Source organism: Desmodus rotundus, chromosome 5, assembly GCF_022682495.2.
Source record: "Desmodus rotundus isolate HL8 chromosome 5, HLdesRot8A.1, whole genome shotgun sequence".
NCBI lineage: Eukaryota > Metazoa > Chordata > Mammalia > Chiroptera > Phyllostomidae > Desmodus > Desmodus rotundus.
The window spans coordinates 13436223-13460488 of record NC_071391.1 but is presented as its reverse complement, the minus strand read 5'-3'; the positions used below and the strand labels follow the sequence as shown (position 1 = coordinate 13460488).

The 24266-nt window shown below is 40.1% G+C and overlaps 1 protein-coding gene across 3 annotated transcripts in view; it reads left to right on the top strand.

Moving 5' to 3' along the window:
* Window positions 1-24266, top strand: part of ATG13 (autophagy related 13) — a 35797-nt gene that overhangs the window by 1322 nt on the left and 10209 nt on the right. For all 3 annotated transcript variants that reach the window (XM_024558696.4, XM_071221409.1, XM_024558695.4), the window contains 9 exons: window positions 11930-12011; window positions 13214-13294; window positions 13996-14115; window positions 16150-16196; window positions 17559-17699; window positions 20355-20395; window positions 20920-21016; window positions 21346-21444; window positions 22210-22303. In XM_024558696.4, the coding sequence (XP_024414464.1) occupies window positions 11943-12011; window positions 13214-13294; window positions 13996-14115; window positions 16150-16196; window positions 17559-17699; window positions 20355-20395; window positions 20920-21016; window positions 21346-21444; window positions 22210-22303 (789 nt within the window). In that variant the 5' untranslated portion in view covers window positions 11930-11942. The remainder of the gene's footprint in view (window positions 1-11929; window positions 12012-13213; window positions 13295-13995; window positions 14116-16149; window positions 16197-17558; window positions 17700-20354; window positions 20396-20919; window positions 21017-21345; window positions 21445-22209; window positions 22304-24266) is intronic.

Below are 24266 nucleotides of genomic sequence, written 5' to 3'. Positions count from 1 at the left end.
CGAATTGAACTGGTAACCTTTCAGACAACACCCAGCCCACTGTGCCACACCAGCCAGCGCCTGAGTTAACACTTTTAATATGCAGTGGGTGATGAATAAGTGCTGGAGCAAGTGTCACATAGGCTGATTTGTATAGTTAGATGTGTTTAAGTTTATGCATTGTTTCCAAATTGTACTCCTTTAGGTGTAAAATTAAGAAGGCTAAGGCAACTTTTGAGAGTTACATTTCATAAAAGTTGCAAACATTGAAGCAAAAACAGCCGATCTTCAGCTAGTAAACACTCCAAATTATGATGTTGTATTTAAGGACTAAAGCAGCTGGACGCAGTGGAATCCTACCATAATAAGCGTACTGTATGGAGGTGAGGGCAATAAATCTCTTTTCCTCCATTGTCTTTCCTACCCCCATGTACGCAGCAGGGTGAGTATCACCTAAAAAATAGCCCAAGACATTAACTTTTGAGCTTCCAAGACCTAAGGACTACAATATAAGTGATTTTTCAAGGATATTTTTTACTGTTTAGGAAAAAACCCCTCTGTAGAACTTATTGCACCCACTCAATAAGGTGAATTTCCAATACTCTGCAATCTTTATCTGGAGAAAAGTTATTTAACTTTAGTAATGTCTAGAAATCCCTAAAACTTTATTTTTAAATATTTGGTTTTTTTAAAAAGATTTTATTTATTTATTTATATTTAGAGACACAGGAAGGGAGGGAGAAAGAGAGTGAGAGAAACATCAGTGTGCAAGAGATACATCTTCCGGTCACCTCTCACATGCCTCCAACTGGGGACCTGGCCCGCAACCCAGGCATGTGCCCTGACTGGGAATCAAAACTGCAACTCTGGTATGCAGCCTGGCATTCAGTCCACGGAGCCACACCAGCCAGGGCCTTGTAGCCTTTTTTTTTTAAATATTCATTTTTTAAAAATTTATTTATTGATTTGAGAGAGGGAGGGAGAGAGAGAAAAAAAACCACATCAATTTGTTGTTCCACTCATGGATGCACTCATTGGTTGATTCCTGTACGGGAGTATGTGCCCTGACTAGGGATTGAACCCACAACCTTGGCGTATTCTCTGAATTCTCCTTTTGCTGTGTCTCATTTGTTTTGTTATCTAGTATTCTCCATTTTGTTAACTTCTAGATAATTTGTGACTTTGGTTTTTATTTCAGTGTTTATTAAAAGCTTCTTAATGTATATGTGGTTAACTTTTTATTGTATATTTCCAGTTTATTGGGTTATGGGGAAATAACATCTTGGGGAAAAATTTTTTTTTAAGTGGGAGAATTTACTTTTGTTTTTAATTTTTGCTGATTTTATTGGGTGACTTTGGTTATATAGGTTTTAGGTATACAATTCTATAAGCTATCATCTGGAAAATTTATAGTGTCCCTTAAATCTGAGAGAAGAATGTGGAAGGTAGAGTTAAATAACTAAGATTTGTTGAGGATCTCATATATGGCAAGTACTTTTTATAGGAACTGTCATTTAATCTTCACCACAACCCTATGAGGTAGGTGTTATCATTTATTGCCATTTTATAACCAACAGAAAGACCGAGTAACATCTTATATGCAATTACATATATATTAGACTTTTATTATTCAGATCCTCTATATTTTTGTTTATATGTATTTGAGTTCTGAAAGAGGTGTATTGAATCTTCAGGAATAGTTTTGGTTTTATCAAGCTCTCCTAGTGTCTTTAAGAATTTCTGCTTCATGTATTTTATTGCTATATTGCTTATGTATAAAGGTTTATGGCTGTTCCATTTTAGAGATTGTCACTACTCAGCATCCCTTTTAATCTCATTTCATCACTTTTTGGCCTGTATAAATACTGCTACTTCTGCTTTTTTTTCTCTTTCTTTCTTCCTTTTTTTTTTTTTTTTTAACTGAATATACTTACTTCTTTCAACCTTTCTTTGTAACTCTCTTAGGGAGGAAGATAATTTCAGTTGTTCAAACTTTTCTGTTCTGTTTTCTCATTTTTCTACAAATAACTTTTTAAAGTATATTTTATTGATTGTGTTATTACGGTTGTCCCAATTTTTCCCCCTTTGCCCCCCTCCACCTGGTACCCACCTTCCCTTCAGCATTACCGCCACTCCAGCATTCCCTCCCCCTTAGTTCATGTCCATGGGTTATACATACAAGTTCTTTGGCTGCTTCATTTCTTACACTATTCTTAACCTCCCCCTGTCTGTTTTGTACCTACTGATTATGCTTCTTAATCCCTGTACTTTTCCCCCCATTCTTTCCCTTCCCCTGCCCCACTGATAACTCTCCATGTGGTCTCCATTTCTATGATTCTCTTCCTGTTCTAGTTGTTTGCTTATTTTTTGTTTTTTAGATTCAGTTGTTGATAGTTGTGAGTTTGTTGTCATTTTACTGTTCATAGTTTTGATCCTTTTCTTAGATAAGTCTCTTTAACATTTCATATGATAGGGGCTGATAGCCCCTTTAGCTTTACCTTGTCTGTAAAGCACTTTATCTGCCCTTCCATTCTACATGATAGCTTTGCTGCATACACTAATCTTGGATGTAGGTCCTTGCCTTTCATGACTTGCAATACTTCTTTCCAGCCCCTTCTTGCCTGCAAGCTTTCTTTTGAGAAATCAGCTGATAATCTTATGAGAACTCCTTTGTAGGTAATTCTGCCTTTCTCTTGCTCCTTTTAAGAATATTTATCTTTAACCTTTGGCATTTTAATTATGATATGTCTTGGTGTGGTCCTCTGTGGGTCCAACTTGTTTGGGACTCTCTGTGCTTCTTGGACTTGTATGTCTATTTCCTTTGCCAAATTAGGGAAATTTTCTTTCATTATTTTTTCAAATAAGTTTTCAGTTTCTTGCTTTTCCTCTTCTCCTTCTGGCATCCCTATGATTCTGATGTTGGCAGTTTTAGAGATATCCCAGGGTCATCTTATACTCTCCTCGTTATTTTTAATTCTTGTTTCTTTATTCTGCTCTGGTTGAATGTTTATTTCTTCCTTATGTTCCAAATTGTTGATTTAAATCCCAGCTTCCTTCCTTTCACTGTTGGTTCCCTGTGGATTCTTGTTTATTTCACTTAGTGTAGCCTTCATTTCTTCCCTTATATTTTTGCCATACTCAGTGAGTTCTCTGAGCATCCTGATCACCAGTGTTTTGAGCTCTGCATCTGAGAGGTTGGCTATTTCTCTCATTTAGTTCTTTTTCTGCAGTTTTGTTCTGTTCTTTCATTTGGGCCATGTTTCTTTGTCTCCTCAATTTGGCAGCCTCCCTGTGTTTGTTTTCATGTACTAGATAGAGCTGCTTTGACTCCCTGTCTTAACGTACCTGTTAAGTTGTATGGAGCAGTGCCTTAGGTATTCACCAGGGCAGGCAACCCACTTCACCACTTTGTGGTGTTGTGGCGGGGGAGGGGTCGGACAGGGGACAGTGTTGCTGCCTGGCTTCTGGAGGCTTCCCTGGCACTCACCCCATTTTCAGTCACTTCATCAGCTTGCCGTATGCGACTGGCACCCTTCTACCTGTTGCCCTGATGATGATTCCTAGAGTGGGTGGGATTGCATAGTTCTGAGCCCATGAGGGCCCCTTTAAAGGGGCTCTCCTGAGAGACAGACAGTTTCTTCTGCTGCCCCAACCCCATTGGTTTTTTTCCTGTTCTTTCTTTTTTTTTAGAAGTTTTTAAAGATTTTATTTTTAGAGAAAGAGGAAGGGAGGGAGAGGGAGAGAAACATTAACATGTGGTCGCCTCTCACACACTCCCAACTGGGATATGGCCTGCAACCCAGGCATGTGCCCTCAACTGGCGACCCTTTGGTGTTCAGGCTGGTGCTCAATCCACTGAGCCACACCAGCCAGGGCGCCCTCACTGGTTTTTACAGCCAGAGGTTAGGAGGCTTTTTCTTTCTGGTGCTGGAACCCTGGGCTTCATAGTCTGGCCTTGGACTGGGATTGCTAGCTTCCAAGGTATCCCTCTGATTTTTATCCACCATACATGAATGTGAGACTGCCCGTTCTGCTTCCGCCTCTCCGAGCCACACCGTGTCCTTTCTGCCAGCTCCCTGGCTCCCCACCCCTCCTACCCATCTCGATGAATGTGGTTTCTCTAAATCCTTGGTTGTCAGACTTCCATACATTTCGATTTTCTGGCAGTCCTGGGTGTTTTTTGTTTTGAGGTTAGTTGTGATCTTGTGGTTGTGCGAGGAGGCGAAGTGTGTCTGCCTACGCCTCCATCTTGTCCAGAAGTACAAAGAACTTTCTAAGTGGAAGAAGGATCTTTGTATTTTAATAATAACTGGTGCCTGGAAGTGGAGAAATGACTGTTTTGTTCAGTTTGTCCTTGAATGTAACTTTTTTTCTTAACTGTTCCTAATATACAATATTGAGCTTTTTAAGCCTGAATCCCCAACATTAAAAGATTCTGTTAAAAATTGGAAAACATAGGAATTATTTACTGAAAGTAATTGATATTAACTTTTCTTAGTTTTAAGGGCTAGAGATACTATCTAGAATCATTTTTATATAATCTCTTCTCAAACTATTCAGTTATTTTTTTAAAATTATTTCCCCTTTCCTACATTTTTTGATGTATTGCCTTGATCCTTTGTGTAAATAATCCCGCATTATTTTAGTAATGGTGGGATTACTGAAATAGCTTTCTCACTGATGTCTCTGCTTCTAGTCCCTTTACTTTTCATCTCTTCCTTTCTATGTTCAGATTAACGTCCCTGCATGTTTACCTACAGGAGAATCTGCATTGACTCCCAGTTAATGTACTTCACAGTCTGTTGCCCACTTTCATGACTCCCTAGTAATGTGGCCTGACCACATTTATCCCCCTTATTTTTCTTTACCTATTTACATGAAAATTCTCAGCTACATATTTCCCAGTTTTGTTTCTCCCCTGATCTTTCTTCCTGCCCTCTGGGACTCCATTTGCACACGTTAGACCTTTCCCTGTCTCCTCGGTATCTCAGGTACCTCCTTGTCTCATTCTGTACCTGTTGCCATCAGGTGATACCTTAAATACAGCCTGTCCACTCGGAGAAGTACCCCACAGGTATATGTTTACTTTGTGTCTCTCGTACGCTTGTTGCTGTTTTCCATCCTTTTGCCCTTCTGTAGTTTGTTATGGGTATATATATTTTTGGCTTATGTTCCCTTTCAATATTTGTATCTTCTGTTGGTCTAATCCGTTAGACTCAACCAACCATTGAGTTCTTCATTTAGTGTTTTTTGTTTTTTGGTTCTAGAATTTCTGTTTGGTTCTTTTTATAGTTTCTAGTCCTCTGTTAAATTCTGGACTTAGTGCTTTATTTAACTGAACATAGTAAGCATAGTAAATTTAAATTGTCTGATAACTATTAATATGTTTCCGATGTTTAATGCCTGTTGAATCTGTTGGATTTTGGTCATTTGGGTTCGTGTCTATGAATATGCCTAGTTTATTTTAATGTGTACCCGACGTTGTATATGGAAAATTGTCAAGATAATTTGTGGGCTAGAGTAACATTATTTTCTTCCAGGGAGAAATGTGTGTTTCTGGCAGAGACTAAAGGCAGACTTTACTCCACATTATTGAAGTTGAATAATGTTTAACGTTTCTCATGATAAAAACTTTTTTAAAAGTTAGCTGAAAGTCATATAAATTACAACAACATTGATTTTCTGGGAGAAGGAAAACTAAATTTCCACTGTTTTTGCAAATTAAAAAAATTTAAAGAGTACAGCAATAGCATATTTATCTGGGTTGTATTTTATGCATTAAAAGGGAAAGGAAGAACAGAGAGGGACTGGGAAAAGCAAGGAAGTACTTGGAGAAAACGGAAAAGAAGAAAGACCCATATATAATATCTATTCTTTTTTACATGTTTAACAAGTTCATGTAGGGGGTGGGGAGGAAGTGGGTGGAGATGGAAGAGGGTATAGGGCGATAAATGGTGGTAGAAAAAATACAATAAAAATAAACTTAAAAAAAGAAAAAACAAGTTCCCAGATAAGCATATTTCCTCATAACTTGCCTGCTCTGTCTCAGATGTAGAGTTTATTATACTGTCTTCTTATTTTGAGTTTTTGGTGTTTTATTTTCATGTGCAGTCTATAACTTTTTAAATGATTAATTCATCTAGCTGAAAGTTGGGAGGAAGGGTTATGAGTGTGGATGGGCAGCAGGCGGTTGAGCACGGCTGTGAGAGCTTCTCCCAAAGCTCTTTCAGGCTTGCTTCTGCCTTTTCTAGGGCTTTCCGTGTGTTGGGCCACTTTTTAGGCTAGTTTCTTGGCTTTTTGTCTCCTTACCACCCATGTAGATAGTGTAATTTTGGGTCTGTGGCTGTGTGCTTTCATGACTCGGGCTTTTCAGGTTTTGAGAGTGACCTGCCTACCTCCCATCCTTGCCATGGTAGGTAGCACACCTCTTAATTGCTTCTCCAGGACTGTTGTGTCCTCTTAGTCATGCAGCACTTGGCTCTGGGATTTTATGCAGGGACTTTACTAAGATTAGTCCTTCAGCAGTTTGCCTGAGGTTTAATTTACAGTAAAATCTCAAAGAAGGTGTTGGGGAGGAAAATTTTTCTGGTAGCCTCTTAGGTTCAGTAGCTGAGGACCTGCAAATTAAACTGACAAAAGACACATCAGAGACAGAAAAGACAGGTTATTAACACCTGCAAAGTGTATGCCACAGGAGTCAGTGATGAATAACTCAAAGAGGTGGTCGAACTTAGGACTTGCGTGCCTAACTAGTAGGAGAAGGTAGCAGGGGGAAAAGGCTTTTATGTCTTTAGGACACACAAATAGTTGTTTAGGAGAATAAATGGGAGTTCAGAAAGTTTGTGATAGTATTTGTCTATGTAGGTGAAACTCCCCCGGAGAAGGGACTGATGGTACATTTATGCACGGTCTCTCTCCTGGGGTAGAAGCCAACCGCTAATGGGAGTTCATGGCAGTCTTCGTCTCTCAGAAGTTTCTGCTGTTAGATAAGGGAAGTTCTGAGAAGGTTTCTTTCTACATTTTTTTGAATCTCAAATGTCTTCATCTTAAAATAATCTTTACGCCATAGTGGCATATTTTGGGGTGGCATATCCTGTTCCCTTTCAAACGTGAAGTAACTAACCAAGTCAGCGTCTTACATATAAGAAGTGAGACCTGGGTAAGGTGCTACGGAAATGAAAGTGCAGCAAATAGAAAGGATTTTGTACGAGTTACCGGCTAGGCAAGGGCAGAAAAAAGGAAAACGTCTATTGTAGATCTCTTTTTACTTAATTTTGTACCAAATTTCCTTTTATAGTCCTTAGAGCACTCAAAGGAGGAATTTTACAAAGAGCAAAGCCTAGTGTTGACCTTACATTAACCTAAAGTTAAAAAGCCAGAATGAGAGGAAACCTAGGATCAGGGAACCGCACTCTAGTGACCCCAGATTCAGGCAACAACCCCACTAGTGTCCCCGTTACAGGGTGAAAGCAGTGGGGTTTCATGAGGAGAAGGATATGAATAATTACATGAAAAGAAGAGATAATTTCTGTTGGTGCTGACAAGTCGAGCTCTTCTTGGCTATACGTGGTTGGTTACTGATTCTGTCTTCAGATAGACAGTCCATAATAATCAGTCCTTGTTACCAGGATATCAGCTTCTTTGTTGACTTTAAAGACAGTTCTTTATGAAACAGTTGTGGGTTAGCCCGGTGCGGTGGTTTGTCCCATCCAAAGGTTCGAGGAGCATGATACAGCACATTGCTCTGGAATGGCTGCTCCAGCTCCAGTTTAAAGTGGCTCCATCTATGTCCTCTTTCACACGTCTGTTGCACTTCTGTTGTAGAATGGTGGACTAGTCTCCAAGGGAACAAGCGCTCTGATGCCTGAGATCATTGTTTCCCCAGTGGAGACCTCCTGCTTTGAGCTCAGTAGCTAATTCTAGTTACATAATCGGTTCAGTGCTTTCAGGGTACAATCACAAGAGTCATTGTGCCATTGCAGTGTTTGCATTGGTGGATGCTCTGGAGGTGGGGCACACTCCCCACCTCTGTGTGAGCAAGGGCAGCACAGTCCTCCTGCACTCATCTTATCTCACTAGGTGTCCTCGGGCCATTTAACCCCGTAAAAGGTCTTTTTATTTTTACTTTAACATTTGTTAGTGTCCGTAACCAAAATTAGACCTAAAGTGGGTATACATTACAAATGCTGTCCAACATACAGATGTTAGGCCCCAAAAGATATATCCTTTATAATTTGGATCTCTGTAGGCTTTAACCTGTTTTGATCACAGTGGACTCTCCTGTGGCATCTTCTTCTGCTATTTATTTTTTTCAGAGGTGTTTTATTTCTCCTTCATTGATTTCTTCTCCCTCTTTCTACATTTGCTCAGATATCCCTATCCTACAGGGAAAATCCTTTTAACAGAACAGCTTGAGCTCTTTTCCTGCCTTACTTCTCCCAAGTAGCTGAATCTATTCTTTACTCTAAGAAACCATCCTTTCAAAGGTCTTTAGCAATGCAATGCCAGTGTCCTTTTCCTCACCTTTTGAGGGTGAAGAAAACCAGAACATGTCACCCCAAAATAAATTATTATGAGCTAAAGGCAATTAAGCAAAGTAGGAAAACCACTCTTCACTCTCCCCCCCTTCTACATAAAGACAGGCTATATACATCCTCCTTTTACTTGAGACAGACTCTTACCAACTCGGGGAAGGTACCAGAGGATTCGGCAAACAGACTCGACTCTAGTTTCCTCCCATGTATTTACCTTCCCCCAGTTGTAGCCCTTGGATGCTTAAAACTGCTTTCCTTTGTCCTGTCTTTTCTCTACAAATGTGTTGTTCTTTGTTGATGATTTTGTATAAGCTGCAGTTCTAAGCCACTACTTCTAAGTTATTTTCATCGAAGTTTCTCTTACCTGATGTGTGCTGTACATGTTAATAAACTCTTTTTCTTCTTAATCTGTTTTTTTGTTAAAGAATCCCAGCTGAAAACCTAAAATGGGTAGACCTAATTTTTTGCCTTCTCCACAAGAGCTTTATATTATTTGACCATCTCTTTAAACTTGAAACATTAGTTTCCCCTCAATTTCAATGAAAACCGCTAGGAAAACATTTTGCCTCCTATTGCTCTGATTAGTTCTTGCATTTCTCTGTATGGTTCTTTTATGTAAGTATATTCCTAGAGTCTTTCTTTTCTTTTCTTTTTTTTGTTAAATAAATTTTATTGGTTGATTTAAAGAACTTATAAGTATGACTCATGGACATGAACTATAGGGGGGGAATGTGGGAGGGAGGGGGTGGGCAGGATGGAGTGGAGTGAGGGGGGGGAATGGGACAACTGTAATAGCATAATCAATAAATATATTTTAAAAAATTTTATTGGTTGATTTAAGAGAGAGAGGGAGAGAGAGAGGGAGAGAGAGACACAGACATACACACACACACACACACACACACACGTCAATTTGTTCCTCTTATGTATGCACTCACTGATTGCTTCTTATATGTGCCCTGACTTGGAATCAGGGATCAAACCTGCAACCTCGGTGTATCCAGACAGTGCTTCAGCCAACTGAACCATTCGGCCAGGGCAACAACCTAATTTTTTGAAAGGACAAAAAAAAGGCTTAAACTAGCACTTCAAAAAAGGGGATATCCAAATGGCTAATAAACATACGAAAAAGCAATAGTAGGGGAGAAGCGCCACCATTTAATCACTGATTTAATCATTAATCTTTTAATTCGCATTAATTGAGATGCTACCACACCCCTAACAGAAGGGTTAAAACTAAAGAATTAGAATTACCACGCGGTGATATAGATGTGGATCACCTGGGACTCTCATACCTTCCTGCTGAGGGTGTATATTGGTACAGATCCTGGAAAACTGTTCGGCAGTGTCTGTTAAAGCTAAACACAGGTACACTCTCTGTCAGCCATCATTAACTCCCGGCTTTATGTCTGCCAGCGGTGAGTGTTTCTGTCCACCAAAAGACTTGGTGCAGGAATGTAACAGCTAAGAATAGGAAACAACCCAACCGTTTGTCAACAGTAGAATTTATAAATAGATTGTAGATTGTAGTATATTCATAAAGTGGAGTGCTACATAGCAATGAAAAGAATAAATTGCTACATGTATAGTATCATAAATGAATCTTCCAGATACATTACTGAGTAAAAGAACCTACACATGGCACTCAGGTCTGAGTCCCCATTTGGAAATCTCCCAAGTGTGCTTTCCCTTTGCTAACACCCCCTGCCTGCCTTGCTCTCTGCATCTCTCGGCTAAATTCCTTCTTAATGGTAGCACCTTTACCATTGACAGTCTGCAACTTCATTCTCAAGAAACTCTATCTTAGACTAAGGCAGAGTCCTTCCCGTAGATCGTTAAGATGAAACCATTTTGCAAATGCATTAAAGTAAAACTATGACTTTGGGGGGGGGGGGAAGGAAGCTACATGCAAGAGTTAATATTATTTGATTCCATTTATAAGAAATTCAGAACAGATAAAATTAATCTATGGTAATGGAGGTCAGAGCAATGACTACCTTTTGGTGGATTTATTGTCTGAGGGGACACAAAGGAGCCTTCTGGATTTTTGGAAATGTTCTGTAACTTCATCTGGATTGCCGTTAAAGGGTGTATACATATAAAAATATTTATTGAGCTGTCTACCCAAGATTTGTACATTTCACTACATGTAAGTTATACCTCAATAAAGAATAGTGGGGGGGGTTAAACATATATAAATATATATGTACACATATGTACAGATACATATATATATAACATGTATGTGTGTGTGTATATATATATATATATATCTCTCTCTGTTCTTGTACTCCTTACTTCCTATTTCAACTCTCCTTTTGTTTACACCTTTCCTTAAAACAAGCTGTCTCTCTGGCTTCCCTGTTCGTGTTAACTGAAACCCTATTAAACTTTTTGCAGTCAGTCCTTAAATCCTTTCAGCTCTTCCTTTAAAATATCTCCCATCCATACTATTTCCAAATCATGTCTGTTAACTAGAGTTTTAGCCTTGCCCACAAGCCTGAGTTATTGCCAAGAACCTCATTGGTCTTCCTGCTTTTCATACTCAAAACTATCATACAACATGTCAGCACAGCTGCCTGTCGGGCACCATTCAGATACTAGCACTCCGTTGCTTCCTCTCCTCAAAAGCATTGAGGGGGCTGCCCTTCCAGAGTCCTAGGCACAGACCAGGCTCTAGCATTGCATTTAAGACTCTCTTGATCTGGCCCCAACCAGCCATAGTACTTCCCCATCCATGCACAGTCCTCTGAAAAATGGGAATACTTAATACTTCCAGAGGTATTCTCCTCTGTTGCTTTTACCTCTTGTTCATGTTCTTCTCTTCCTAGATGCTTTCTTTCTCGTGGCAGCCCCATTTCAAACTGTTTCGGCCTGGGGGTATTAGGATGTGCTTCATAAAATCCATGAATCCACTGCACGTGTATCCAAATGTTTCCATGTACGTTTCTCTGAAGAAGGGCTTGTCTTGCCATCAGATTCTCAAAAGGGTCCATAAACCTCCCCAAAGTTAAATTGATCTAGTGGCCTTTTGAAGGGATGTAAATTAACTCATTTTATGTTTTAACAAAGTTTTTGTCTGATTAAAACATAGTTTTCAACATGTTGGATAATAAAACATTTTTAATACATAAGTTATATTGAAAGCTCGAAGATTCAGATTCAGGTAAAACGGCTTGTCCTTATCCATTTTTTAGGCCCCTAGATTTAGCTCATTGTGTAGAATTTATTTTCCTCAAAAGATAGTATCTTAGTATTTTTCGCTTTGGTATCTTTAGTTAGAGGGGAATTTTTTCCCCCTCCCACATGACTATTTACAGAGCTCATAGACAATACCATCTCTGTATGCTTTGGTGTAGCAATCCCTTTTAAAAGATATTAGTCGCAATTTTTAAACATTTTTTTCTCTGTTTTAGATTCCCATAGGCAATGGAAACTGATCTCAATTCCCAGGACAGAAAGGACCTGGACAAATTCATTAAATTTTTTGCCCTCAAGGTAATATATCCATTTTCTTGAGCCTAGAACTGTTGGAAATAACTTCCATGCTTCTCCCTTTTTGGAAATATAGCATAACAGCTTGTAGCTTGCCCATTCTAATGGATACTTCTGTCTGTTGTAAACCAAACTGTGAAGTTTGGGGGCGGTACTGGGGGTGTAACTAAAAAGTATCTTCCAAGTTCCACAGCTACTTGTTCAAAAAAAATTTTTTTGCAAGGCTGTTTGCAGAAATGTCAAACTGTTATGCCAGGTTATCGGCACAGTGTGTTCCCTGTAGTGGGGACAAGGGCTGGGGACTGGAGTGGACAGCACTTTGAGCACCATTTCCTAAGCATCCCGTAACTCAGATGTCCGGCTTTCATTTATTGTTCCGTTCTGGTAAATGAAGAATTACAACTGAATTTTGAATGCTTTATTTTTTGTTGTTTTTATTTATTGATTTGAGAGAGAGAGAGAGAGAGGGAGGGAGGGAGGGAGGGAGGGAGGGAGAGGGAGAGAGACAGACAGGCGTCGGTTTGTTGTTCCACTCATTTATGCACTCACTGGTACATGGTTGTGTGTGCCCTGGCCAGAGATTGCACCCGCAACCTTGGCGTATGGGGAAGACTCTCTAACTGAACTATCCGGCCAGGACCTTGAAATCTGTAGAAGTTACATTTTTCTAAATCTAAAAATCCTCCCCACCTCTTACCACTCCTTCCTCTCAAGCATTGCCATGTAAGTACAATTCAGGCAGTAGATTCTGGTTGTAAAAGTAGTTGGAAGGCTTTTGCCATATGGACCAAAAGATATGAATAACTGGAGTCTTTGGTTTAAATCTACTATGATTACATAAGTGTATGGCAATGAATATTCACACCTACTGTCGGACTTGTTTCTTTGTGAAAGTCAGAGCTACCATGTGCAACTTTCCTTCTGCCGTGTGCGAACGTGACAGATTCCAAGCCTCAAACTATAATTCTTCTAATTGGCTGACATTGTGTACTCAGGAATATTTATGGTATTCTTTTTGTATAGTGTTTTTTTCTATCTGTTTATGAACGTTTTAAGTTCCTAAAGGATAGTTTACGATTACTGGCATCTTTTAAACCTTGCTTTGGGAGGGTTTTAGTCCTCATTGGAAGCCAATTCAATTTAAGACTTTTCATCTTTGATTTTTTTTGTTGTTGTTGTTATTTGTTTGTTGTTGTTTTTTTTAGACTGTTCAAGTGATTGTCCAGGCTCGACTTGGAGAGAAGATTTGTACTCGTTCATCCTCATCCCCGACGGGTTCAGATTGGGTAAAATCCCTATTCTTTGCTAAGGGTACACTGCAGTGTTTGTTACAAGGAATCACAGGGCAGTAATAAGAGCTACTGTTTGTGGTATTACTGATTCATAACATTAAAATACCTAATTCTGTTTAATCCATTCACTTGGAAAATACGTTCTTTATTGAATGTTAGTCCTGGATTTATTTGGTTCTTGGTTTTCTGCTGTTTTAGGTGAAAAGCTGAGTCTTTAGAAAACAAAAATACCTTGTTACTAACGTTTATCCTAGATCATGAGCAGTTTCAGCCTGAGTTTGGGGCTTTGGTGCAGGACACCTCTTATGGGGAAGGAAGAAGTGAATGGATGTCTTAATCGGTCAAGGCAATGCCTGCATTACCCAACATATAGTCCGTAATGCTTTCGTTTTTAAAGAGAGGATTCTTTTTAGTATTTATTTATTTTTAAAGATTTTCTTTACTTATTTTTAGAGAGAGGGCTTGGGAGGGAGAAAGAAAGGGAGGGAAACATTGATGTGAGAGAGAAATGTCAATTGGTTGCCTCTCGTTAGCACCCAGACTGGCGACCTGGCTGGAATCCCAGGCATGTGCCCTGACTGGGAACCACACATATGACCTTTCGCTTTGCGGACAATGCCCAACCAATGAGCCACACTGGTCAGGGCTGTTTCCATAACACTTTCTGTGAGTGACAGGTCCCTTTTGTTTTCTAGTTCAATTTGGCAATCAAAGACATCCCAGAGGTTACACATGAAGCAAAGAAGGCACTGGCAGGGCAGCTGCCTGCTGTCGGGAGATCTATGTGTGTGGAGATCTCACTCAAGACTTCCGAGGTAAGGTTACGCCAGGATGGTGCCGTAACGTGGCGCTCAGAACTCTTCACACTCTGGTTCCCCCTCAGCCCTGTTCCCTGCTCCTTCCCTCTCTGAACTTATCATTCTCTGAGGAGGTCATGGTTTTCACATTTATTCTTCCAACCACCTGGAGGAGTCTCGTCACTCTCATCATTGTATACGTATGTATACAGCTCATCTGTATGTGACATGTTTCTACTTATCCTCAAAATCTTGCTCTAGAAAATCTTCCCCCTTCTACAGAGAGGTAACTACTCTCTTTAGACTTCCATTCACTTTGTTTGTGTTTGTTTCTAGAGTAAAACTTGCCATATTGATATTTTTTTATTCATCTTAATCTGTGTTAGGATTGAGGGAGATATTGTTACTTGTATGTTTATTAATCTATTTCTACTACAAGACTGTGAGGCTGTATGGTATAATGAACGGCAGGTGGAGTTTGGAGCTACACAGACCCAAGTTCAGGTCCCAGTTGAGTGACTTTGGCCAAATTATTTACCCCACCCCCACCAACACCACCACACTAACACGACACTTCCCAGTCTTGGCAGAGCTGCAGTGTTTTCTCACTTGATCCTTATTCGTAAAGTGTCTAACGTAACGTATAGTAGGAGATTCTTACCTGTTCCTGTTCCTACTTCATACTTACGTTCCGGAGGTCAGCAGCTATGCTACATCTTACTTATCTTTGTAGGTCTTCAAATTCTTTTTGAAATGGGGCAGAATGTAAATAAATAATCATCTCTGTGCCTAATGCAGTGCCTGGGGTGGCACGTAGTAAGCTATCGATGAATTTATTTGGTTCCATGGAAACCTGGGAACCAAATAAAACAAAACTTCCTATTCTTTATTGAATTGCCAGATTATACTATAAATTATTTTTCTTAGTGATTCATAGGGAGTCCAAAGGAATCCCTAGAAGAACTCTTTCATTTCCCAGGCCTCTGTGAAATCTGACTATACACTATTCTGATTGTCCTAGAGAAACCACACCCTCTTGTCATGGCTACTTCCTACTAGCCAGTCATTCCCTGATTTTTTGGGGGGAGGGAGAATTCAAATTCATCATGTCATTTAGAAATGATAGTATAATGAAAAGGATATGTGTTAAGGAACATATTTAAATTTGATCTAGAATAAATACAGTCGTCTAATCCACAAACTAACACAAATTTACTCTCAAACCTAAAAGAGTAACCCTCTTCCAGTGGGTTAGTAAAAGGTTACTTGTGTTCAAAAGTATGTGACTAGTCTTCTCACTGAGTGACACACAGGATTGTTACCTGGCAGAGGGATTCCGGCTTTAGTCTTTTCTTTCCCACCCACTAGCCTAAGTCTGTTCAGAGTAACACAGGGAGAGACTGAACAGTTTGGCTAAAGACGCCAGACAGCTAAAAATATTAAAAAATTAGGAGCTTGTTAAAGTATTCTTTAATTGTGGCATCACCTAAAAATACACCCTATGGAATTGGAGGGAAAGGCTCCCTTCATCATTGGAAGTGATGGCCTTACTGAAGAGCAATTTGGGTATACATAGCAAAAGTGTTAGAAGCGTGAATACTCTTTGATCTAATAATTCTAATTCTGAAAATTTGCATTAAGAAATTAATTCAGGGCACATGCAGAGTTTTGGTCTCAAGGCTGTTCTTCGTGATGGTACCTGTAACAGTGACAAATTGGAAACAACCTGTATGTCCGAGCACGGTGGGGCTGACTTGGCAAAACGATGGTCCTATACTGGAATATTATGCAACTATTTAAAATAATGCAGAATTTTTCATTAAAGTGAAAATTCCATGTTGTATTTATTAATAAAATAATATATTGGTATGACTTCACTTGCATTTAGAAAAGTAGCTGCTTGGATTATAAGTTGATAACTTTTTTCTTTTGCTTACTTATACTTTATAATATATTTTATAGTGATCCTATAGTGCTTTGTAATAAGGAAAAAGAAGATAATTTTTAAAAAGCAAGTAAAATTGAAATATCTTTCATTTGTCCCATCTCTAGGGAGATTCCATGGAACTAGAAATTTGGTGTCTTGAAATGAATGAAAAGTAAGTTCTCTGTCTTAGGTTCCTTGGTTTTGGTAGCTGAGGATGAAGCAGATGACATCCTGTGAAAAGCAGGGCTTTGTTACCAGTCGTGGAGGGTGTTCTGCTCACTTAATGAAACCAATAGGTCTTTGCTGCCATTGGCTTCATGCTTGGCTTCCAGCCCTAGTACAGAGATGACCTTCAGAGGGAGCATTAGTCCAGAGAGACGCAACAGGGAAAGGAGCAGAGAGAAAGAGCTGAAAAGAGTTTGTTGTTTTCCCAGGGTACAGATAGTTCTTTGATTAAATCCCTTGGGAGCTCTTGTAACATGACTACTCTAGTTTGTCTGTTTTCTGAGTGGCAGAAATCCAATAACATTTCCCCTCCCAACCCCTTTTTATACACTATGTTGGTCATGGATTGGAAATGCATGTTATTCCCCTCCTCCATTTTCCTCTTTAAGGCAGATTAGCTTATTCCCTGCCTCAAGTTTCAGTTTGCAAGAAGATTATACTGTAGGAAAATTGAGGAAATAGCAACATATCAAAAGAAAAATTTCAGTAATAAGTATCTGTGGTATGAGCAGTTATAAAAATAGAAGGCGATTGCCAGGCTATAGTCCAAAAGTTCACTACCAAACAGATAGCTCCGAAGACAGAGGTATAGAGGTGGACCGCTCACGAGACGGTACATCGAAATTGTGTTCGCATCTTCATTAGTATAATTGCAGCATTGAATAATTTTTTTTAAATGTGCTACTTTATTTCTTAGATAAAGTAGCTAAACTTAGATAAACTGCTTCAAAGCTAGAAAAAATGTATTGGGTGCCCTTTGGTGCCCATCTCCCTGTGCCCAGTGCACGAGACAGTGAAACTTTGGTTTATTGGTTTATCTCAGCACTCTGCGTTAAACTGGCAAAGAACTCTAATTACAGCTTCAGTTCAGAGCACATTTTAATAATAAATTGAATTTGGAACAATTCTAGTGCTTAATTTGCAGCCATCTCTGTTCTGTTGGCTGTCATACTCTGAATGGTGTATTTGAACTACAAAAGTTTGTGTTCTATCAGAATTTATGAGTAATGATCAGTTAGTCTCAGTCAATAGATGGAACATAAGTAATATCTGTATGTCCATTGCATTTAAATTTTTAAAAAAAATTTTTTAGAGAGAGACAGAAACATCGATTTGTTGTTCCACTTACTTATACATTCATTGGTTGATTCCTGTATGTGCCCTGACTGGGGATGGAACCTGCACCCTTGGTGTATTGGGATGATGCTGTAACCAACTGAGCTACCCAGCCACGGCTGTCCATGGCTATTCTGTTCTTTGTGTTATGTTAGTTGAATAGGAGAATGCTGATAGTGTCTGTGCTCCACAGGTGTGATAAAGAAATCAAGGTTTCCTACACGGTGTACAACAGATTGTCATTGCTGCTGAAGTCTCTCCTTGCTATAACTAGGGTGACACCAGCTTACAGACTCTCCAGGAAACAAGGGCATGAATATGTGATATTATACAGGTAAACAGCATGGCTGCTCACCCTCCTTGATTCGCTTGTCAGACCCATCACTTTGCACGTGTCTGAGTGGCATTCAGGTATTCTGTGATTAATTTTCGGACAGGTGGTTGGGTATCTGGTGCGATAGCTTCACTGTGATTGTCTGTCTGTCCTCTCTTATGAACTCAGCTTTCCAAGGCTACCAAGTTCTTTGTCCTTTTGTCTGGGCACAGTCATAATTCCTGTGTATTGGATTCTGAGGTTCTGTTGATAGGAACACAAAGCAGGAGAAGGAACTTAAGACTTTAAAAAACAGACTATCCTGAACAGATTCTGCCTTCTATATTCCAGAGTTAAATTAAAACATTTTGTCTAACAAACTGCTAATTCAATTTTTTTATTTTTTATTTTTATTTATTTTTTTAAAATTTTACTTATTTTCTAGAGAGAGGAGAAGGGAGAGAGTGAGTGTGAGAGAAACATCTATTGGTTGCCTTTTGGACGCCCCCACCTGGGCACCTGGCCTGTACCCAGGCGTGTTCCCTGACTGGGAATTGAACTGGTGACCTTTCAGTTCGCAGGCTGGCACTCAATCCACTGAGCCACACGAGCCAGGGCCATTCTTTAACATTGTTAGCAATAATCTAGCAATCTTCCCCATATTTATTTTTTCCAAGTCTTTGGTAGGTTTTTGTTGTCTTCTCTGTAGTCTTTCCAGGTTTCAAGTTGAGTATTCCAAATCTCTAGACTTTTATTCAGATACAACAAAAAGATTACTTTCTAACTCTAACCTCTCATTTACCTATGTTAAGTCCCCTTCACTTTTGTTATTTTATAAGTATCCATATTGTACTACTGGTCACCAATTTAGTTAACTAGGACTCCTAGTCCTTGTCATACCGCTATTTAAAGTCTTCCTGTATCTTGTATCTCTTAAGTAATACAGTATTTATTGCTCACTGTTTATCATTTAGGAGTGCTTTTGGATGCAAATAACAATGGTTTGAACCAGAGAGAAGTAGGTGATCTTATTGGAGATTTAGCTCTGTTTTTAGTTTTTATAATATTGTTAACAGGTTAACAGTATAGCCTTATAACGTGAAAGAACAGCCTTGTTTTTTTTAAGCAGTATTATTATTGTTTTCTCCCCTTGTAGATTTGATAATGTTACAAAAAGTCATTCTGAATTTGCTGTTCTTAAAGATTGAACTGAAGTTTTACTGTCTGCTATCCGGGAAGAAAACTTTTGCCTAGCAACTGACTGGCATAAAGAGTGTAGCTAAGGATAAGTTTAGCATAAGTAGGTTAAGTACTGTACCAGCATTCAAATTTATAATGAACTGATTAAATGTCAGTTTTTTATTAGAGTGTATCTAGCAAAATCTCATTAACATTGTTTGTATATTGCTTAATGGCAAGAGTCGGCAAACTGTGCCAGCAGACCATTTTATTATTTTTATAAATAAAGTTATTTTAGTAAAAGGCGAAAGATTTATACGATATGAAGAGAAACCAGAGTGTTAAATAAAGTTATTTTAAAACATAGGCGCGATATTCGATATGTATCATCAGTGGCTGCTTTTGCAGGACAACAGCAAAGCCGAGCAGTTACCACAGACTGTATAGCCAGCAAGCCTAAAATATTTACTGTCTGATCCTTTCGACAAAAGTTTGCTGACCCCTGCTTTATGGTGGCTGTCACTTCGTGCATTTATTTCAGATACTTACATGCATTTGTTTTCTCCCATACCAGGCTATAGTCTGTGAGACCTAGGATTCAGATTTATCCTGGGTCTCATCCCTAATTTACCCTGTCTCATCCTAACACCTAACCCTAGGGCTTTGTACATTGTTGGGGCTTAGTTTTCATTAAACAAACCCATGCATGGATTTAATTTGTAACAATATTACTTGAAAAATTTAAAAATACATTTTCAGAGTTTTATAATTCAGGATTTTAGCTAATTTAGATTGGTTTTCAAGGGAGACTCATGGGAAGGTTTTATTGTTTTTATATCTTTATATTTTTAGAATAGTCTTACCTAGTTATTCTGTGCTGGAAAAGATTTTCTCATTTTTTAACCAATTTATTTTGCAATGACTTGTGACAAGCACGGAGAGCACCTCTGAACTGAAGACCACTGTTTAAACTCCAGTGCCTTCTACTGCGTATTTGAAAGTTGCTAAGAGAGTAGATCTTACAAGTTCTCATCACAAGAAAAAGAAAATTCCGTGACTATGTGTGGTGACAGATGTTTGCCAGACCCACTGTGGTGAGCCTCTTACCACATGTCCAACACCGGATCATTACCTGTGCACCTGGGACAGATAAAATGTTGTATCCAATTATACCTCAATTTTTAGAAATCTGGCACCCTCTAACAGTCCCAATCTGTGCCAATTTTATGTGTGTATTCTTTATTTCCCAGTAGGTATACTTTTAAAAAAGCACATTGCAGGACGGGGAAGAAGAAACTTCCTTTTTAAACTAATCCTTTCCATCTACACCCCCTTGCCTGCAGCTTAATTGAAGTAGTAGCATTATTACTCCATGCGGAAAGGTGTTCGTGTAGATAAGAAAGGTCTGTTTTATTTATTTTGTTTGTAGGTGTTTTTGCTATAGAGGCCATTAGAATAAAGAATCAGGTGACATATCTTTTTCTTTCTTCCCTGTAGGATATATTTTGGGGAAGTTCAGCTGAATGGCTTAGGAGAAGGTATGTATCATGGTAAATATTTCTGATAAGCAACAGTTTTGAAAAACCGGCAGTGAAACCAAGAAAACCAGGAGAGCTTGGGTGGGAGTGTCGTCTGCAAGGCCCTGGGCCTCTTCCAGACTTAGTTTGGCGTGGCGGCTAGAGTGGGAGTGCAGTGACTTCACAAATTGAAGGTGTTTGTGTGACGAACTCCTGGTGTCCCTTGGCTGTCTCATTGGGCCATTGGGCGCGTGACAGTGTGGGCAGGGCTGGGTAGGACTTGCTCAGGCTTTAGGGTTAACCGTTGTTTCACCTCTTTGGAGGTGGTTTTATCTGGAAATAGAATACTGCTTCCCTTGCTCATATTAGGTGAATGTAGAATTAATTGAAAGAAAACACACACACATACACACACGAAACTGACACACTCGAGGTGCTGAGTGGATAGTGCCAGAGGTTGTACAGGCTGAGCAATTCAAGGAGAGGAAGGCCAGGAGCAGTGCTCGTGTGCTCTGGGGACAAGCTAACTCTTTCTCTTCTCCTAGGTTTCCAGACGGTGCGTGTTGGGACAGTGGGCACCCCTGTAGGCACCATCACTCTTTCTTGTGCTTACAGAATTAACTTGGCGTTCATGTCCACCAGGTAAGGAAAGACTTTTGGAATCCCAAAGAATTCTTCCAGAGATACTGAAGTTGTTTTCAGCCCAACTCCACGGCTAAGGCTACAGTTCAGCTTTGCCATTGCTAAAATCAGTCCCCTTCTGAAAAATACAATCGAGAGACCCTGTTTCATTGGAGAACCTGACTATCCCGGAGCAGGCCATGTAGAAATGGTGGTTTATATGTAAGGATGGGACCGTTAAGGCTCTGGTGGTCCCTGCTAATAGATATTAGGTGAGTGGCCCTCTGAGGACTTCAGGGAGGCTGGCAAGGCATTCTGACAAGTCCTGCAATCTGCTTATTGCATTACAGGCAATTTGAGAGGACCCCACCCATCATGGGCATTATCATTGATCACTTCGTGGACCGACCCTATCCCAGCTCCTCGCCCATGCACCCCTGCAATTACAGGTGAGGAATGTGGAAGGCACTCTCCCAAACTGCAGCTAGCAGAAGCATCCCTCTTGCACAGGTACACGGAGCACCTTTATCAGCTCTCCCCAGTGGGCTTGGGGCACACTGATGGAGACCCCACATGGAGAGAAATGGAACGGCTAGCTCCATCTTTTGCTGTGGCCTCTAAGGTAGACAGAATGTCTCTGAAAATTCTTGGACATGTTGGATCTTGACAGTACTGATCTGACTTCGAGACTACAAGAATGACAGTAATTTGTGTAATGTCCTTCGCAAATTAAATGGTTTTCAGGTTACCACTGGCACATTTCAGTTGTCCATGAGAATTAAATATCATCAGGCCTAGTTCCCAGAAAACAGAGTCTAGAATTCTCTAGAGGTTGGATTAGATGCGTATCAGGAAGGGCACTGCCCTTATGTGGAGGACTTCTGAAACTGGGTAGGTTTGTCTTCATAGTCTAGACTTTTATTGCCCTGCAGTCTGTTGCTGACAGCTCTTTGGCCCCAACACTGGCCAGCCTTAAGCAAATACTCTCAAATGAAGGTCAGGTAAGGTGTTTGGGTTTAAAAACAAAAACAAAACATTTTCAACCTCTAGATGGAGAAGTTTGAAATTGTGAAGGACTCAACACAGCTCCCTTGCTGAACCCCTTACGAACTCTGCCTGAAACAACTGTCATCACAACTCGTATCCCCTTGTGTCTTTTCTAAAATTGACTGTTCTCACCATAAAATTCCTGGCTTCCTTCCTCCTCGCTATAGAACCACTGGTGAGGACACTGGAGTAACATACCCTTCTGTAGAAGATTCTCAAGAAGTGTGCACCACCTCTTTTTCCACCTCCCCGCCGTCCCAGGTAGGGCAGCGGGTTCTGGGGAATGCGGTGGTTCTTTCGTACGTGTGTGGGCCTTATGGAATGGTGCCAGAACTGTGTGTGTGTGTGTGTGTGTGTATTACACATACATATATACATATATATAAAATGTGTTTTGTGTTGTTTATGCTCTTCGGTGTCAAACTTCAGTTTCTTTTGGTGGTGGTGTGGTGGTGGTGGTTTTGAGGGGTTCTTTTGAGCAGTGAGGAAGAACCTTCTTATCTAGCAGGTAATATTGCAGTGACTAATCTCAACCCACAAGATTACATATAGTCTTTACCTTCCTGGGGACATCTGACATAAAATTCCCTAGAAAAGCCAGTCACAGAACCCCCTATGCACGCTCACACCAGGGAGACACTCTAACCTGCACTTGCTAACCTGGCAGCTCTCTCTCATTTGAAGTGGTTCCTAAAAATGGGAGGAGCACAAAGGAGCCAATAATTATTTAGCATAAAATGCCAGTAAGAACCAGCCGTGCAGTTTTTCTTAAAGCTGACACAGATTTCTGCCTATCTATATTCTCTGACCACTTTTATCCATTAACTTTTCCACGTGAGTCCATCTTCAGTGTCAAACTGAATTTTCAGTAAAACACAGGCTCCAAACAACGTTCTCAGGTTCCCGAGAGAAAGCGCCTGGTGGTCTTGTTGTGTAGTGTGCATGGCGCTGAGACCGCCTCGGCTAAGGAAGCCTTTTTGCCAGCGGGCTGAGGTTCAGGGCGCATCTCTTCCTTTCCATCCCAAGTCATTCATCTTCCGTCTCCCCCACTGCCGGCAGCTCCCCGCTCTACCTGCCCGTCGTCTGTGTCTCCTCCTCTTTGACTTTCATAGGAGACAGTTTCTTCTAGACCAACCCCGGTCTACTTTCCTTTAAACTGGGCCCAGATTGTCCCTTCTCATCATCTTATTTTGGGGACCCAGCAAATTGACTAGCTATCCCTAAGTTTTATTTTCTGTGTTTTTTAAATTAAGAAAAAAATTAAATTTATTCCATCCGGGTTTGTTAGGAGATACTGGATTAAATTTATGGTTCTAATCTGTTTCAAAAGCAGAAGTTAGTTACAAAAACTACGTGTGTGTGAAGGGCATTCCAAATTCATGCACGACTGTTCCTTCTGTTGTCCTGACTTAGAGTTTTAGGGAGGTCCTTCTAGAGTTGCCCAGACAGTTCGGTTTGGGGGTGTGGGGGTTATTACTCCCGTCTCCGCATGAGCGTACATACGGAGGCGTGAGCGCCGCTGTTGCTCTGGGGGTGCAGCTTCTAGGACACATACTGACACGGAGCAATGCTGACCAAAAAAGGCGGGGAAGCCCACCTTCACAATAGTGCCCATTAGTGGGAGTAGATTACTTCTTGGATAATAAAATGTGAATATGTCAAGTTTAATGCTCATTAAAGTTGTGTTTTATAAGCAATAAATTTATAATCAATCAATCAATAGATAAAGTTGTGACTTGGGAGATATGAGGGATGGTGACGCTGGGCCTTAACAAATCAATTTGTCTCTTTCTCTGATACAGCGGAAATTTCACCCAGCTCCAAAAGTAAGGGGTGGTTAAATAGGTTCTGCACCTGATGTTTGCGTAAAAGCTTGCTGACCTGTGTGTAAGGAGAGCCGGTCTTTTTTCACGATATCAGTTGCCTGTTGTGTCTTCTCACAGTCTAAAAGTAGATCCCATCGAGATCTGATCAATACTGAGCAGCCCATGGGTGAGCCCTGTTCCTATCCCAAAGCACGTCTAATCAAGGCTGGTACAGTTTGGTTCAGAAATTCTCATTTTGAACAGAGAGAGGAAATCATTGGCCATCAGGGAATCACACAATTGTTCAACAGCTTCTATTTGAGCTTTTGCTCGAGTTCAGTAAATACAGGTTAATATGATGTTTGCATCACCAACGAAATAAGGATCACTTTGTTATGTGGGGACAGAGTTGAGTCAAT